Here is a 15,888-nt window from a genome sequence, read left to right as displayed (position 1 = left end):
GTCACCACTGCCACAGAGCAGAGCACGATGAGCACTCAGGTTGGACCTCAGGAGGAATTTCCTCATGGAAAGCGTGGTCAGGCCTTGGCAGGGGCTGCCCAGGGAGGTTTGGAGTCCCCATCCCTGTAGGTGTCCAAGGAACGCCTGGATGTGACACTCAGTGCTCTGGGCTGGGTGGGAAAGTGGGGATTGGTCATAGGTTGGACTTGATGACCTTAGAAAGCTTTCCCAAGCTGAATGATCCTGGGATTTTGTGAATTTCCCCTCAGTTCTAGTCCCCAGCGCTCAGAGCCAACAAGGCTCAGCCCCAGACATGCTGTTTTGAAGGGAAGTTCCCCGTGCTGGATCTGGCATCTCTTTGTGCCAACATCACGAAGTCGACACATGTAAGTGGTTAAAGTCAACACGCTCCCAGATCCTCACATTGATTACACTGTATTAGAAAATGGTAAATTATTTATCAGCCTTTCTGACTTGTGATTAGTGTAAAGCAGCTCTCAGATGCAAATTGGAATTGTAATTAGACATGTAGAAAGGCAGCATCTGAGACCTGCTTTCCTGAAGCAGTGTAAGGTGCTTTTTTCCTTTTGTATCCAGAATAATTATCAAAGAACACTTTGCACATAAAAAACCCATGGATTTATTAAAACCAGAGACAGTTTCACATGGGATCAGGGAACTAAAGCTGGTCACCATGATGCTGAGTTTAGAGCTAGAACATCTCAGCTTCTCACACTTGATTTTTTTTAACCCTGGGCTGGAAGGGGAAGGCAAATTCCCCACCTCTGCCAATTCATTACTCAGCTTTGAGTGAAGTGATTCTTGAACACAGCTACACTTAAAAACCCACTTAAAAAACCCACCCCAGACAAACAGAGTGATGATAAAACCCCCTTGGCAGGTACAGCAGAGACCACAGTCCCTCAGAATCAGCTCATGATTCCCAGAGATTCTGGCCTCAGCCACTTCCCCTTCGTTCTGTGGCACAGCTCATTAAAATTTCAGGAGTAAAAAATGCATTTACATTTCTGTAATAAGTCTAAATGCATTTAGGTTTTAGAGTTTGTCAGCTGCAACTTATGGTGAACTTTTGAGGACGTGGTTTGTGTTCCTTTCCCCTACTTAATTACACTTAAGTAAACCCAACACCAGGCAGGGTCAGGGACATGCTGGTTCAAGACTGAAGTGTGAGAGAAAAGCTTTTACAAGGAGGAATTTTAAGCCTGCCCTTGGCCTGGAGCTGCCCTCCTTGCAGGTGCTGTTTGAGTCAGACCTTGAACATGTGAATAAAAAACAGAGCCTGACTACAGGACTCTCCTTATCATCCCAGGCAGAGATTATGGAAAAGAGTGAAAATCTGTAATTTCACTAGAATTGCGCTTTATCTTGCATTTTAATTACCCAACACTTAATTAATAGTAGGGAAGATCTGTATTAAAGGTTTCCTCTTCACTAGGAATGTAGTCCAGAAGAAACAGAGACCTGAGCATCAAGCCCTGAGCTGCCAAAGATGCTCTTCACCCAGAAACGTCAAAGCACCGTGCACATCCACCTTACCAGCTCCCACAGGACAGCAGGGATGAGGGAAGAGACACCACATGCATCTGAAGCAGTAAGTGTCATTAGCCACCCTGGAATCCAGCCAAGCCCCTCTTCTCCTGCCCCTTGGGATCAGCACAGCAGTTGAGGAAGGAAATTCAAACCAGGATTTTCGAGAGCCTTGGTCAAACACCACTGGGTGGGTGCTCCCAGGTCCCCACCGCAGCCCCAAATCCCAGTGACACCAGACCCCAAACTGGCTCCATACCCACGTCTGGACGCCCTCAGCCACACAGGAGAGGAGAAAGAAGTTTCCAGACATCTGGGCACACAAAGCTCTGAGGACGTGGTGCCAAGAGCTCAGGCCTGCCAGAGGCAGCAGCTCAGCTCTGGGCGAGCGCGTGCAGCACTTGGGCACTCAGAGAGGAGCAGGAGTGCAGGGTCACCCCGGGGGCCCCAATCTTGGTCTCCCAGCATTCAAATCCACAGGCACACAAGTCTTGCTTGGCTGCTTCCACGGCCAGTGGGGAGGTGTCTGCCAAGAGCAAGGCAAGAGCAGCCAGAGAGTCAGTTCAGCCACTGCAGGGCTGAAAGGGCCATGGCTCCTCCAAACACAGCCCCTGGCACAGGGCCAGTGCCCTCAGGGGCTGACACACATAAATGAACACTCTGAATCAGCCCTGGATCACATACTGCAACCCACAGTGCCAGGCAGTGCTGGGACACATCCCACCCATCCCTCCAGAGCCAGACCAGGGCTGGCAGTGATTCCTCAGCTCCCAGACCTGCCCCCACAAGGGCTGTGAGGAAGAGGAAGATGCCCAAGGGGCTGTACTGACCTGGTGGCAGCAGGGTGATGCCACAGCCACCCCCACCAGCCCCGGTCAGTTTGCTGTGCAGGTTGTGGGATGCTGTCACCTGGCACAGCCTGTCCAGGGAGGGGTGGCCCACTCCGAGCACATTTAAGTGGTGCTGGTTTATGTTGAAGAATTCCTAAAAGCAACCACAAAGAGAAGAGATGAGCACACAAGGAGACAGAGGCTCTTTACAGCAGTGGCAGCCCTGCCTTCCCAGCCACCCCTTCACAACCACCTCATTTCTGCAGAAATTTGGCCACCAGCACCAAGGAGCAAGGTCAGGCCAGAGTCTGAGCTCTGAGCTGCTCATGTGTCCCCATCCCCCATCACAACTTGCACAGTGACAGGAGTACAACAGCTCCTGCACCTTCCAAGAAAATCCTGATCACTGCAAGCTGCCAGCAGGAATTTTTTCCAGAGCTCTCCAATGCCTCCTGACTGCTTCTCCTCTGCCCTGTCACTGGAGTGCTGAGCAGGAGGCTGTGCAAGGCCCCTTGCCGCCCGTGGGAAGGGCACCGAGCCAGCAGCTCTCATTCCTGGCTGTCACCCTGCCCTGCTCTGCAATCCATCCAGCAAAGCCAAATCCAGGGACTTCTGACATGGCTGAGGCATCGCTGGAGAGGTGACACAGAGGGACGTCCCTTGCTTTGCTCTGTGCTGCACTTCTCCCTCCTCACGGGCAGGGCCCAGGCTGGGAGCCAAGGAGCCTCTCGGCAGCACCGCGCTGGGAATCTGGCACCCAGCTCAAGTGGGGTGGAGAGGGTCCTTCCCTCTGGGAGCAGCACAGCCCACCCTCCTGGCAGAGCTGTAGGAACATCCCTGCCATGCCTCCCAGCCAGCCAGACCCGCTACTCCTGGAGAGAGCTGCCCCAGCAGCAAGGTCCCAACAGCCCAAGGGATGGGACAACACCACACAGAAGTGGAAGTTACTGCTTCTCCCCTCCCAGCAGGACAGGTGAGGAATTCAGGAGCAGAGGGAAGGGCTTGGCCTGTGCTTGGAGCAAGACTGGAGCAGGGCCAGGAGCAGACTCCCTGAGCACCACAGGACCCTCCCAGCCCTTTGCTCCCTCCCCCAGCAAGCAGCCCTGAACTCTTCCAGCCTGCAGCTCCCGGTGAGCCAGCAGGGGCTCTGTGCACAGGGAGCAGCAGGGCAGGTGTCAGCCACATCCTCCTCCCTCAGCTCCACCCAGGAATCCTGCCAACACCACACAGGAGGGGACACTGCAGAAAGAATCCCTCTCCAGAGCATTTCTGCCCAGTGTTTAAGGAACTGTGGGAAGAGCAAGGAGTGGGTGGCAGGCAGAGCTCAGCCACCACCCACTCCAGGCTGGGGAGGACACACGTCCATCCAGAGGCTCTTTATATGCCTGAGTGAGGGCACAGCACTGCCTGTGATGATCCAAGACACCTGTCATCTCCTGATCCAAAATCTGCCAGGAATCCAATGACAGCTTATGACACACTAGACTAGTTCCATGGTTCAAATACAGCACTGGCCAGAGCTGCACATTTCAGAAACAGCCCAAAAGATGTATTTATATATCTATGTGCTGCATCTAATCAGCTGGGCCTCTGTGGGCTCTTCAAACACAAGACAAAACAACAAGATTCAAGACAGGAACCTGCTCACTGCAGTGCTGCTTCCTGGGTGTGGGACACAAGGATGCTTTGGCATTTTCCATGTGAGGATCTCAAAGCACAACTCAAATTATCCCCTCTCTTCCCTGTCCCCTGACACTTCTGACAGCCTGAGGATGTGGAATTAAGATGAGGAGCTGTGTGAAGCTGTGCTGTGAACAGGCTGCAGACCTCCCTCAGCTGATGGCAGCTCAGCCCACCCTGGGGGGTCCAGAATTCCACCATCCCCCTGGTGCCAAGGGAGTAAGACTCTGCTATGAATCCCATGGGAACAACCCAGAGCAAGAGCAAGGACAAGCAGAGGTCCTCCCGAGAGCCAAGGGGAAGCATCCAGATGCCAACAAGGACTGGTACCAAATGGTTCCTGAGTGTCCAAGCTGGCTCCCAGGGCCAGGCCAGGTTTGTCTCAGCTGGGACACGGCCACACATCCCTCCCCCACGGTGCTGTGGAGCAGCATTACAGCACTCTCAGCACTTCTTCCACTCGGAAGCCTGCTCCTCCCCCCTCCCCAGCCTCTGCTCTTTGAGCAAAGCCAAGACAAACAGATCTTTGTGTGCACCTCGTGCATCAATGTCAGGTCAGCTCTGGGCACAGCTCTGTCTGTGGCTCTCCGGAGCCAGGATGAGCGTGGAGCACCAGGAGCTGGCTGGGAACCAGTCAGTCCATCACAAACCAGTGGCTCTGGGCTCTCCTCACTCCAGCCCTGGCAGTGACAGAGCAGTTGCTTCACAGGCAGTGACTGCCAGAGCCGTGGCACTCAATGCAAGAGAAACAAACCCTCCAGAGCCACAGGTCCCCAGAGCCCCAGGCCTGCCCCTCCCTCCCTGCACACAGCTGGGAAGAGGCACCAGCAGCAGCTTCTGTCTCCAGGCTCCAGGAAGGGCATTAAAAGCAGCACACCCAGACCACGGTTTCGCTTGGAACCGAACATTTCCTGCTATCACTTTTTTTTTTCAGACCTAATGTTCTTTAAATGACATTTTGATGTTCAACAGTAACAGTGGCTAAAAATACTGGCGAGCAAGCCCCTTACCTCCAGCACAGGGTAATGCTCTGGTGATGGATTTGCAGGCATCGCTTCCAGAACACTTTGGCACTCCTGAGAAATGGCATCGATGGAGTCCAGCACCGGGTTCATTATGGCAGGGAACTGAAAAAGGGGAAGGAGGGATGTCAGGTGCCTGCTTGCTGCTCTTCCAATACCACTGGGAGTAAACTGGTCCCAGTCTCTTTCAGCTGGGCAATTCCTCACTCATTCCCAGAGCAGGGTAATGGTAACCTGCTCCTGGCTGCAGAAAAGGGAGGAAGATAAGGAAACAGGCCAGAGGAAGGAACTGCTCTTTTCATGATTGTAAATTGGTGATTTTAACTCCTGTTAAACTGGAGGAAGGGAGGAGATGAGCTGAAACCCCATTCCCAAGCAGCTGGGAGGTAGGAATACAGTGGCTACAGGAGAGATGTCCCAAAAGATCCCTGTGGGAGCTCCAGTCCCACATGAGGGAAGTCCCTGCATGAGGGTTAGCTCCCAAAGGTTATCCCCCACATCTCCATCCCACAACCACCTGCACCTTCAGGATCTTTTCCTTTACACCAGCCACCAGGATCTTGGTGCTCCGAGGGACTTTTGTGTTGGTCAGCAAGATCCTCAGTGTGGGCACCCTGAAAGCAACAGGAGACAGAGAATCCCAGAGCACTTTGGATTGGAGGGGACCTTAAAGCTCATCTCATTCCAACCCTCTGCCACGGGCAGGCAACATCTCCTGGCCTCTTTCCTTCACACTCCCCAAGGCTACAGCTTATTGTGCCTCAAAAGGCCTCTTCGAGCAGGATAAGGAGTCCCATTCATTTTACAGGACTTCAGCAGGTGTTTCAGTGCTGGCTGGGTTCAGGTTTGTTCCTCCTGCATACAAGGAACAACTGTACTTGAGCTATAAATAGGACTGTAATGTATTTACTAAAATCCATGTTTTTCAAGCAATTTTTTCCTTTGAAATACTCTCTACAAGAGTAGCCAGTAGTGGCCATTAACTGCTAATACAGCAATTTCATGCACTGTGAAAGATTTTAATGGAGTCAGATTATACTTCTCTGGCAGGAGGCAGAGGGAACACACAGGACCCAGATTTTTCTCTGCCAATGGGTTTTCCCACCACCAGGTAAGCACAAAGTTACCCCTCCCCACAATGTCATTTGCTGCCAGGAGCAGATCTATTCCTGCTGCCCATAATGCCATGAAATTAATATTGATCCTTTGTGCAGTGTTCATCTAATGTCAGATAATGACCAAACGTTTTATTGTCCCCATCCACCCCAACAACTGAGGCTGCCCACACCCAAAATGGGGCTGCAGAACCCTTTCCACACTCCAGCCATCTCCCATCATCCTCATACCCTCCAACACCCACCCAGAGCCTCTCTGACATGTTCCACCCACCGTGTGTGAGGGTTATTTTTAAACTTCAATATTACCTCTTTAACGGTGTGATTTTTCCTGCTTGGTATCTCAGGGCTCCACCTAAAGTAAAATACATGTATTGTCTCAGTACAGAGCGTGCTGAGAGATAACACAGAAGGTCTTTCATCTTCAGAACTTCACCCAGAGCCTGTGACAGTAATTGCAAGAAACACCAGCTAAATGAACCATGTTCTCCAGCAGCACGGCCCTGCCTCACCCTGCTGCCTTAATGAGAGGGTCTGGCTGGATGTGCTCAACCCACGGCCTTTCCCTTTGCTCTCCTCTCCTCCAGGATCACATCAAATAATTTTTGAAAAGGCAAAGAGTTTGGCCAGCGTGAAACCTCTCCTGAGGAAACAGAATCCAGCAGCGATTCCCTGTGGCAGAGCCAAACACAAGGGATTCCACGGACTGAACGTGCGCACTGGTGTCAGCAGCCATCCTGCAGCACGGAATTTCATTGTCCAGAAGGAATGTCTCACTTGGCTCCTACCCTCACAGAGGCACTGTGATTAGGTCTCATTAGAAAGATTATTAACAGTCTCCAAGGACACTTTCAAAACACTGGGAAGTCTCTGCTAATTGAAACTAAATGACAGCTGTCCAACTGCATTTTCCCCTGCATTATCCCTGGGACAGGATTAGGTTTCTTTGTTCACTGCAGAATGTTTAAATATCAGTTATTTGCAGCGAGGTCTCTGCCCCGTGGCACCTGCCTGTGGGGACAGAGCTCTGGTGTTCCTGCAGCCCGTTCTCAACATTCCAGCTGGCTCCAGGCCCAGCTCACAGATGGGGCAAACTGAGACAGGAGAAGGATTCCCTGTGCTCAGGCCAAAACAGGGAGCTGAATTTGAGAGTTTCCACCCAAGAAGCAGCAAACACACCTACCCCAGGTGCCAACAGCATTGTCCACACCCGATGGATTGCCATGGATCACCCGCTCCCCTTGGAAGGCCCAGCTGTTAATCAGTGTCAGCTCTTCTTCTGTCCACCTGGAAGGCAAGGAAATAACTCCAACACAAACCACTCCAAAGCAGTGGATAGAGAGGGTTCAGGGGCAAGATCTCAGCCCTGGCCTGGTGTAGATCAGATTTAATGGAATTCAAGTCCAGACTCATCCCCACCTCACCAAACAGGGTGTGCTACCACACACTGGAAAGGCTGAGGGAGTTGGGATTGTTCAGCCTGGAGAGGACAAGCTCTGGGGTCACCTAATTCCAGCGCCTGAAGGGGCTACAAGAAAGATGGAGAGAGGCTGTTGACAAGGGCCTGGAATGACAGGACAATGGGGAATGGCTTTAAGTTGACAGAGATCAACAGGTTTAGATTGGATACTAGGGAAAAATTCTTCCCTGTGAGGGTGGTGGGGCCCTGGTTGGGCAGGGACATCTTCCACTATCCCAGGTTGCTCCAAGCCACGTCCAACCTGGCCTTGGACCCTTCCAGGGCTGGGGCAGCCCCAGCTTCTCTGGGCAGCCTGTGCCAGAGCCTCACCACTCTCACAGGGAGGAATTCCCATCTAATCCTGCTCTCAGTCTGAACACAAAAACACACCTCTGACTCTCCCTGCACACCACAAGTTCATTCAACAAGTATTCCATGCTGAGGCAGTGGCACAAATCCACATTTTGGGAAAGCCTTGCAGCACCTTGCAAGGCAAGGCAGAAATTCCAAGAGCCACCTGCTATCCAGAAACCATTCCCCTTCAGTCCTGCTTCCCTGGGCCTTGGCTGAATGTCCTTATCCATGTCCACACACCTTGCATTCCACCTGCCAGGATTTAATCTGGGAGCACTCAGCAAACAGCTCACACCAGCAGCCTCAGGAACAGGAGTAAACCACTTGTTTTTAATCCTCTTTGAGAGGCTGCGATTCCTCCCGACACAGGAGCCTTTCTATCCTGCTGTTCTTTTCTAGCAAAAAAAAAAAAAAAAAAAAAAAAGCAAAACCCTTCTGAAGTCTGACACCCCCAGCTCTCTGCATGCCAGCTGGAAGGCAGGAATTATGCTGGATCTGTGCTGAAGCCACGGAGGGCTAGCAGGGAATGAAGATATCCTTGCTGCACCACTCAGAGCTGCCCTTTTATTTCCCAATTTGGGAGATGTGCACAAGCACAGAGGACAAAGTGCTCCTAACAAGAACCTGTTTCTGGGTCAGGCTGCAAAATCTGGTTCAGAAGCAGAACACAGAACCACCCCCCTTGCTGTCTCACTCTCAGCCCCACACAAAATCCCACACAATAGAGGTTCTGCCCCTCCAGCTTTGATTTTTAACAGCTTCAAACAGAGCTCCCTCTCACAGGGGCACAGCACTCCAGGCTTCCAAAGGGGAGCTCCAAGGGCAGAAGGAAAGAAACTCTCTTTCATCAGGTACTGATAAAAGGGAAAGACAGGCAGGAGATCAGGAGGAAATGTAAAATGAAACCCAGAAATGCAAAAAAAAAACCCCAGAAAGGATCCTCGAGGACTCAAAGCAAAACCTGGAAGATGCTCAGAGCCAGAGGAAACTGAGTTTGAAAAATTTCAGTGTGCTTTATTGGATTGAAAAAATAAATCCTTTTCCCCCTTTTTAGGTATGTTTATCTGACCCTAAACAAGGGAAACAGGGGGAGTTCTACAAAGTCTGGGACAGGGCTGGGAACACTGGGCATGGACAGGAGAGGGGCTCAGGGTGTCACTTGTGGTGACAGCCAAGAGAGACCAGAAGAGGTGGCAGTGCCAGAATTCATGCAGGAAAAAGGAAAGGTGGGGCACAGGGAGCAGAGCTGAGCATCCCAGGCTGGAATTCCTTACCTGGCTGTGGATTCTCCCTCCTGCAGTGGGCAGGAGATGGCTCCACACACCATGAGCAGGGCTGCAGCCAGGCACACAGCATAGGCAGCACTGGATCCCAGCCCCGCTCCCGTGGGCAGCTCCGACCACACCACGATATCCACGCTGGGAACATCCCTGGAAAAACAGACACACAGGGACTGACACAAGCACCCTGAATTCCACCTCCAGCCAACATTAAAAAGGCAAAGGAGGCCAGTTAGGACTGATCACAGGGAAAGCTGGTTGAGAACTGGCAACATCAGCACATGCACCTGGCACACTGGGGCTTCAGGAGGGCTCATTCCTGAATGGAGCAGCCTTGGCCAAGCCATTGTGCTGGACAAAGCTCTCCTGAGCTGGATCCATGATTGGCACAGCTTGTCAGGCTGCTAGTAGGGGCACCTGGTAACTAAATACGTGAGCAGCACCATAAAGAGCCCCTTCAGAAGTTGTTGTAAACAGGGCTGTAAACACATTTCTGAACAAAGTGTAAATATCCCAAATCTGTATTTGCACAGCCACGTCCCACTGGAGCAAGAGGCTGGTGGGGAAGATGGAACAAGGACATATCCACGTCCCTTTGCTCCACTGAACACACCTGGGTTGTGTTACAGACCCCAGAATCAAGCCCAGGAGCTTTTCAGGGCTGCTGAGTGACAGCCCCAGTGCCACCCTGAGAGTGCAGGGAAACCACGACCCAGCTGCACATCCCAGTTCTTTATCCTTGGATTTCTTGGATGAGAATATGGAAGTTGGGCTCTGCTTTGGTTTCTGACACTGTCCTGAGCACCCATCCAGTCACACTGAGATCACTGACAGTGCTGGGCAAGGCTGGGAACTGGAACAGCCCCAAGTTCTCAGAGTTTTACGCAGATTCAGCCCATAAAGAGATCAGACTCAGTTCAGACAACAAATTCACAGTTTATTTCTGTTTTTCCAGCCTAAGCCAGGATGACAGGAGCTGCCTGCTGGAGGGAGCGGTGTGTGTGTTGTGTCTGTGGCATGAACTGCTCTGTTTTCAGCCCTCAAAACTAAGTGAGAGCAGAGACTCCCAGCTCACCTGCCCAAAGCACCCACCCACCACCAAAATTCTGGGACAGGAGCAGAGCCTTACCCATACTTCGCAGAAATAGCCAGGCACATATACAGGAAGGCAAGAGTAGCAAGACTTTCTGGAGCTGAGGCCCCAGCAGCAATTCCAGCAAACTCCCTCAGTGCATCCAGCTGTTCTACGCTGGGGGACTCGGACTCATCAACATCAGCTATGGAAGCAAGCAGGGGAGAGTTTAAACACTTAAAAACCAGGGAATTGTTACACTGAGAGCAGTATTTACAACAAAACCTTCTGCTAGAGCAGGCAGAAACAGCTGGGGCCAATTTCAGCTTCTACCTGAGGATCTGTGATAAAATAAAAGCAAAATCTCCACCAGGCACTCTGAAATCCCAGGGTTTCCACACTCCACACTTTCAACTGTTTCCCTTCCTACACCTCCCAGTGCATCCATCCATAATCACTATGGAAAACGTGACAAGTCACAAACTCTTCATTAACTACGTGGATTTTGGAACTGGGATATCCTGGGGCTCCATCCAGTACAAGGTGCTGCAGAAATTCCCATGTGGGCTGGTGTGGGACAAACAGGCAGGAAAACAGGCCCAGGCCGGCTCCTGCTTGTGTCACAGCATTGGCCAAGCCACAACAGCACCAGAACAAGTCCCTGGAACCCAAACCAGGAGGGGACAGGGCCACGCACGGACACCTGAGCACCAGCGGGGACACAAGGGGAATGTAAGTAACTGAGAGGTGCAGGGACAGGTCAGTGAGCGGGGTCAGACACAGCCAGGCCCCGAAACACTGCAGGGGGGACAAATCACCCCACGGGGGTCCCTGCAGAGTCACCCCACGGGGGTTCTGCAAGGCCACCTCATGGCGGGGGCCCCAGCACGGTCACCGCGGTGTAGCAGGCACCGAACGGTACCGAGAGCCCCTCACTGCCCCGGGGCTGCGCCTCCTTCCCCCGGCCCTTGCCTGCGATCCGCCCCCGCAGGGCCAGGAGGCCGGGGGTGTCCCAGCTCCTCCGGACGCCGACGCCGGGCAGGGAGACGCTCAGCCGGCCCTCAGCGCCGGGCCGCAGGCGGAGAAACGTCCGCAGGTCCAGCGCCACGGCCAGGGCCACCTGCGGGCGGAGAACGGGGGTCAGCGGGGCCGGACAGCCCTTACCGAGCTGGGCAGCCCTCACTCTGCCCGCCGTGCCCTCACCTTGCCCAGCACCACCGCGTGCTCCCCGTGCAGGATCACCTTCCCCGGCGCCGACACCGCCAGCTCCCGCGCCCACATCGCCGCCGCCTCACGGCCCGCGCCGACTGACAGCGCCACCCACCAATCGGGGCCGCGCCCCGCCCCGCCTCCCTGCGTTCAGCCAATAGCCGGGCTCCCTCCGGGGGCGGGACTTGCGGGCGGCCAATGGGAAGGGGGCGTTGCGGGGTGGCGCGGCGCTGGGGTGACAGCGTGGGCTGAGGGCGGGACGGCGGCCGCGCGGGGTCACGGCGCGACGGCGGCCGGGAGGGATGTGGCGGCGGGCGGCGGCGGCGGCGGGACGGGGACTGCGGGGGCCGCCGGCGATGGCGGGGCGGCGGTGGCGGAGCGGGGCGGGCAGGTGAGCGTGGGAGGGCCGGGACCCTCTCTCGGTGTCGTTCTTCCCCTCACGGTGTGTCCTCCCCTCACGGTGTGTCCCCCGTCCCCTCACGGTTTGTGCCTCCACAGCCCCGACCGCGCCGCTCCCGAGCGGGCCCCGAGGATCTACACGAGGACGGGAGACGCAGGTAGAGCGCGGGGGGCCCCGGGGGCCGCGGGCAGAGCTCCCCGGCCGAGCCCTGAGCGCCCCCCGCCTTTCCCAAAGGATTCTCCAGCACCTTCACCGGGGAGCGGCGGCCGAAGGGCGACCGCATCTTCGAGGCCCTCGGAGCCACGGACGAGCTGAGCTCGGCCATCGGGTAAGGACCGGCTGGGAGCATCCAGATCACATGGAAAAGCTTGTTTGTTGTGATTTCTTCATTCCCAGCTAACTCTGTTTTGTTTTTTTTTCACTCTAACCAAGGCTGGCTGGTGAGTTTAGCAGTGAAAAGGGCCACACGTTTGTTGATCAACTTCATAAAGTGAGTATTAATGATAACCTTCATCCAGTGTAGTCCCTTACCTGTGCTATTAAAACATGGACTCCTTAATTTTAGCCACATGCTCCCACTGACACACAGAAATTCAATACATTTAGTATTTCCATCTATAAATCTTTAAGACTCCCTTGATTGCTCTCTAAGAGGCAAAATTCTTTAACCAAGAAGGAAGCTGGTAGATCAAATTATTAGTTATGGGCAGACAGATACATCTCTAGGTTTATCCTAAGTCAGATCCACATTGTGAACATGAGTTTTGTTGTAACAGAGCTCCAGGTTTGAAACTGGGACACAAACCAACCACGAGGGCACAGCAGTGACACAGGTCCTGCCTGGGCAGCCTGTGGGTTTGGCTGATCAGCTCTGCTGAGCACAGCAATGCAAGAAGCCACGGCTGGGAGTGACAGCGGCTGTGATCTTTGTCCAGGTGCAGTGCATGCTGCAGGATGTGGGCTCCAACCTCGCCACGCCGCTCTCCTCGGCCAGGGAGGCTCACCGGAGTAAGTCCTGCCTTTCCTGGGGTGGCAGGGCTTGGGCACAGCCTGGCGTGGGTGGTGGGATGCTGAGGGATGGATTTGGTTTCTTAGGACTTGCTGATCTGGGAAAGCAAAATCAGAGTACGTGACACTCACATTCTCTGGACAGAGAGACATAATTCTGTCTCTCAGGAGAAGCACAGAGAGAAGAGGAGAAAACAATCTCTCTCTCTGCTCCTTTGTTTTCCCCACGTGGAATGTGGTGTGGGGATTGTTTACCTGCAGTGATTGCTGGGTTGGATTCTGGTGAAGGTTGTTTGGGGTCAGTGACCAGTGGGATCCAGCCGTGGCTCGGGCTCTCAGCAGAGAGTCACGAGTTTGAGTTAGTTGGCTAGGTAAGTAAGAAGTAAGTATGTAGAAGAGGATAGTATCTCTTTAAATAGTATGTTAATGTAATATAGTATAGTATAATAAAGCTGTCCTTCAGCCTTCTGATCTGGAGCAGACATCATCATTTCTTCCCTGAGTCAGGGATCACCACATTTTTTACTGTAAGAGTTCATCTTGTTGTCCGAGTCACTTTTTTCAGCTGATTCTTCTTTCCCCTCTGTAGAACGAACGTCGTTCAGCGAGAAGCCCGTCCTGGAGCTGGAGCAGTGGATTGACAGTTACTCAGAGCAGCTCCCTCCCCTCAGAACCTTCATTCTGCCTGTAGGTGCTGCCTGTGCCCCTCACTTCCTTGGGGTAGCCCTGCTCCACTGCTTACCATGGGAAAACAGCCTGGGAGGCTGCTATTTCCATAGGCAAACACCACGAGAAAAGCAGAGACAAGGAGCTGGGAGTTACATCTGCCCACCCTGCTGCACTGGGATGTCCCTCCCTTGCCTGGCCAAGGCACAGGGATCAGTTCCATGTGTGGGGGAGGGGAGGGGAGGGGAGGGGAGGGGAGGGGAGGGGAGGGGGGGCTGTCCCTGCTGGTGCAGACACTGAGTGGTGTTCCCTTTGCTGTTCCAGTCTGGAGGCAGGAGCAGTGCTGCTCTCCACTTCTCCCGAGCCGTGTGCCGCAGGGCTGAGAGGTGGTGAGTGCTTGTGCTGGGATCACCCTGAGGAAAGGAGATGGGGACACCCCAGTGACAGCAAACCAGGGCTGGGCTGGGCTGGGCTTGGGGCTCAAGCCAAGCTTTTGTGTGTTTGGTCCAATTCCAGGAGTGCAGGAGGCACAAAGCCAGGCTCTCTTCTTCCTTCCCCTTAGCTGGGACACCCAACCTAAACCTTTTGGGATTCTGCAGCCCCATCCAGCCTGGCCTCGGACACTTCCAGGCATGGGGCAGCCACAGCTTCTCTGGGCAGCCTTGCCAGGGCCTCACCACCCTCACAGGGAAGAATTTCTTCCCTATATCCCATTTAACCCTGCCCTGTGGCAATGGGAATCCATTCCCTCTGTCCTGTCACTCCAGGCCCTTGTAAATAGTCTCTGGTCAGTGATTCCCACGGATGAATATCCTGGGAGGAGCAGAGCGGGGGGCTTTCAAGACAGACCCAAACATTTCTGGCATCATTTACCCCTCCCAGATCCCTCTGGGAAGCAAAGATTCTTCACTTCTGCCAGAGTCAAACTGGGGACCCCAGGAGAGGTTTGGGGTGGGAAGAGGCTCCAGCCTTTGTGCACTCAGAGCTGGAAAATTAAACACCAGCATTTCCCTTTGCTTTTCCCAGTGTGGTCCCTTTAGTCCAAGCAGGGGAAGCAGATCCAAACGTGGCCAAGTATTTAAACAGGTAAAAAAATAAAATCCCAAACCATTGCCCTGTCCTACTGAAGCATTCCCTTAGTTCTGGGAATAAAACTGGGGGGGTTTTGTTTTTCAACAAGCTTCTCTTCTGGAATAAGATCACTGGTTGTCCTGCTTTTCCCTTGCTTTCCAGGCTCAGTGATTATCTCTTTGTCCTGGCACGTTATGCTGCAATGAAGGAAGGGAAGGAAGAGAAAATCTACATAAAACCTGAGCACTAGCTGGGAGCTGGAATGTTTTTTCCTTGATTTTGGAAAACTAAATCCAGTTGACTGCTTTTGTCCATTAAGGAAGGGAGGGAGAACAAGCCTGGACTGGAAATGGTAGCTGCCAAGGATTTCCATGTGAAATAACCAGGATCTTGTTGATAAATCCTGAGAGGAACAGAATCACAGAATATCCTGAGTTGGAAGGGACCCAAACACACCTGTTCTGTTTCCTGGGCCTGGCCCACTCATCCCATTTGAGGATGGCTCTGGAGTCACTGCTTCTCCCAGGTGGGAGTTGAGGCAGGAGAATTCCATAACATTTTGGAGATGCCTTCATTTCCCTGGGCAGCAGCAGGTGCTGTGGGAAGGCTCTGACAGGACTCTGAGGGATGATGAAGGGAAAACAATCAGCTCCTCCTTTGAAGTCACAGTGCACTTATGGAGCAGCAGCTGGAGGCGTTTGGGAATTGTGTCCGCAGCTCTGAAATAATAAATGTGAATTTCTTTCTACCAAAGGGCCACAAACTGTCACATTTAAACACTGAGCCCTGTGTGCTTTGCTGCTCCAAGTCCCTTCCAATCCATCAGCTCTGGCTGGAGCTGAGCTGTACAGATTTACAGGAATGCACCAAGAATTCCTTGGCTCTGGCTGCCTCTTGTTGTGCATGTGTGAGGAATGTCTCTGTGCTGACAATCCAGTGCATCCTCTGCCAGGAACGGGGCTCACAGGATGGAGGGGGCGAAGCAGGAAAGGCCAAATCCCAGGGTCTGTGTGCTGGGGTTGTCTCCTGTGTGGAGCTGTCCCTTGGAATGGTGGGACCAGCTGCCCCTCCAGCTGCAGGAACAGCTGGAGGAGCAGAGCCCAGGGTTTGGGAGCACCCAGGGCACTGAGGCTGCAGGAAAAGGGGTTGGGGAGAGGAGCTGGGTGAGAGGGGC

At 53.4% G+C, this 15,888-nt stretch overlaps 2 protein-coding genes across 3 annotated transcripts; one reads left to right on the top strand and one right to left on the bottom strand.

Moving 5' to 3' along the window:
- Positions 1–624: 624 nt before the first annotated feature.
- Positions 625–11,712, bottom strand: MVK (mevalonate kinase). 2 transcript variants are annotated; one of them, XM_068208625.1, is made up of 10 exons: positions 11,564–11,712; positions 11,333–11,480; positions 10,418–10,565; positions 9,283–9,438; positions 7,379–7,482; positions 6,505–6,550; positions 5,604–5,694; positions 5,069–5,185; positions 2,379–2,532; positions 625–2,118 (listed from the first exon to the last, which is right to left on the bottom strand). In XM_068208625.1, exons 1-10 carry the CDS (start codon positions 11,639–11,641, stop codon positions 1,982–1,984), a joined length of 1,179 nt encoding a protein of 392 aa, XP_068064726.1. In that variant the 5' UTR covers positions 11,642–11,712; the 3' UTR covers positions 625–1,981. The 2 variants fall into 2 exon arrangements, with proteins under 2 accessions (XP_068064726.1, XP_068064725.1); XM_068208624.1 differs by having other exon boundaries at positions 625–2,074.
- A 146-nt stretch (positions 11,713–11,858) lies between these two features.
- On the top strand, positions 11,859–15,467 carry MMAB (metabolism of cobalamin associated B). The gene is made up of 9 exons (XM_068208623.1): positions 11,859–11,960; positions 12,068–12,126; positions 12,204–12,297; positions 12,402–12,459; positions 12,905–12,977; positions 13,567–13,664; positions 13,968–14,032; positions 14,670–14,729; positions 14,877–15,467. The coding sequence occupies exons 1-9, from the start codon at positions 11,872–11,874 to the stop codon at positions 14,962–14,964; spliced, it is 684 nt and encodes a 227-aa protein (XP_068064724.1). The 5' UTR covers positions 11,859–11,871; the 3' UTR covers positions 14,965–15,467.
- The last annotated feature ends 421 nt before the right edge of the window (positions 15,468–15,888 follow it).

The sequence above is a fragment of the Anomalospiza imberbis genome, chromosome 18, assembly GCF_031753505.1.
Source record: "Anomalospiza imberbis isolate Cuckoo-Finch-1a 21T00152 chromosome 18, ASM3175350v1, whole genome shotgun sequence".
Taxonomy (NCBI): domain Eukaryota; kingdom Metazoa; phylum Chordata; class Aves; order Passeriformes; family Viduidae; genus Anomalospiza; species Anomalospiza imberbis.
The sequence above is the reverse complement of the archived record's forward strand: the minus strand, read 5'-3'. Positions and strand labels throughout refer to the sequence as shown.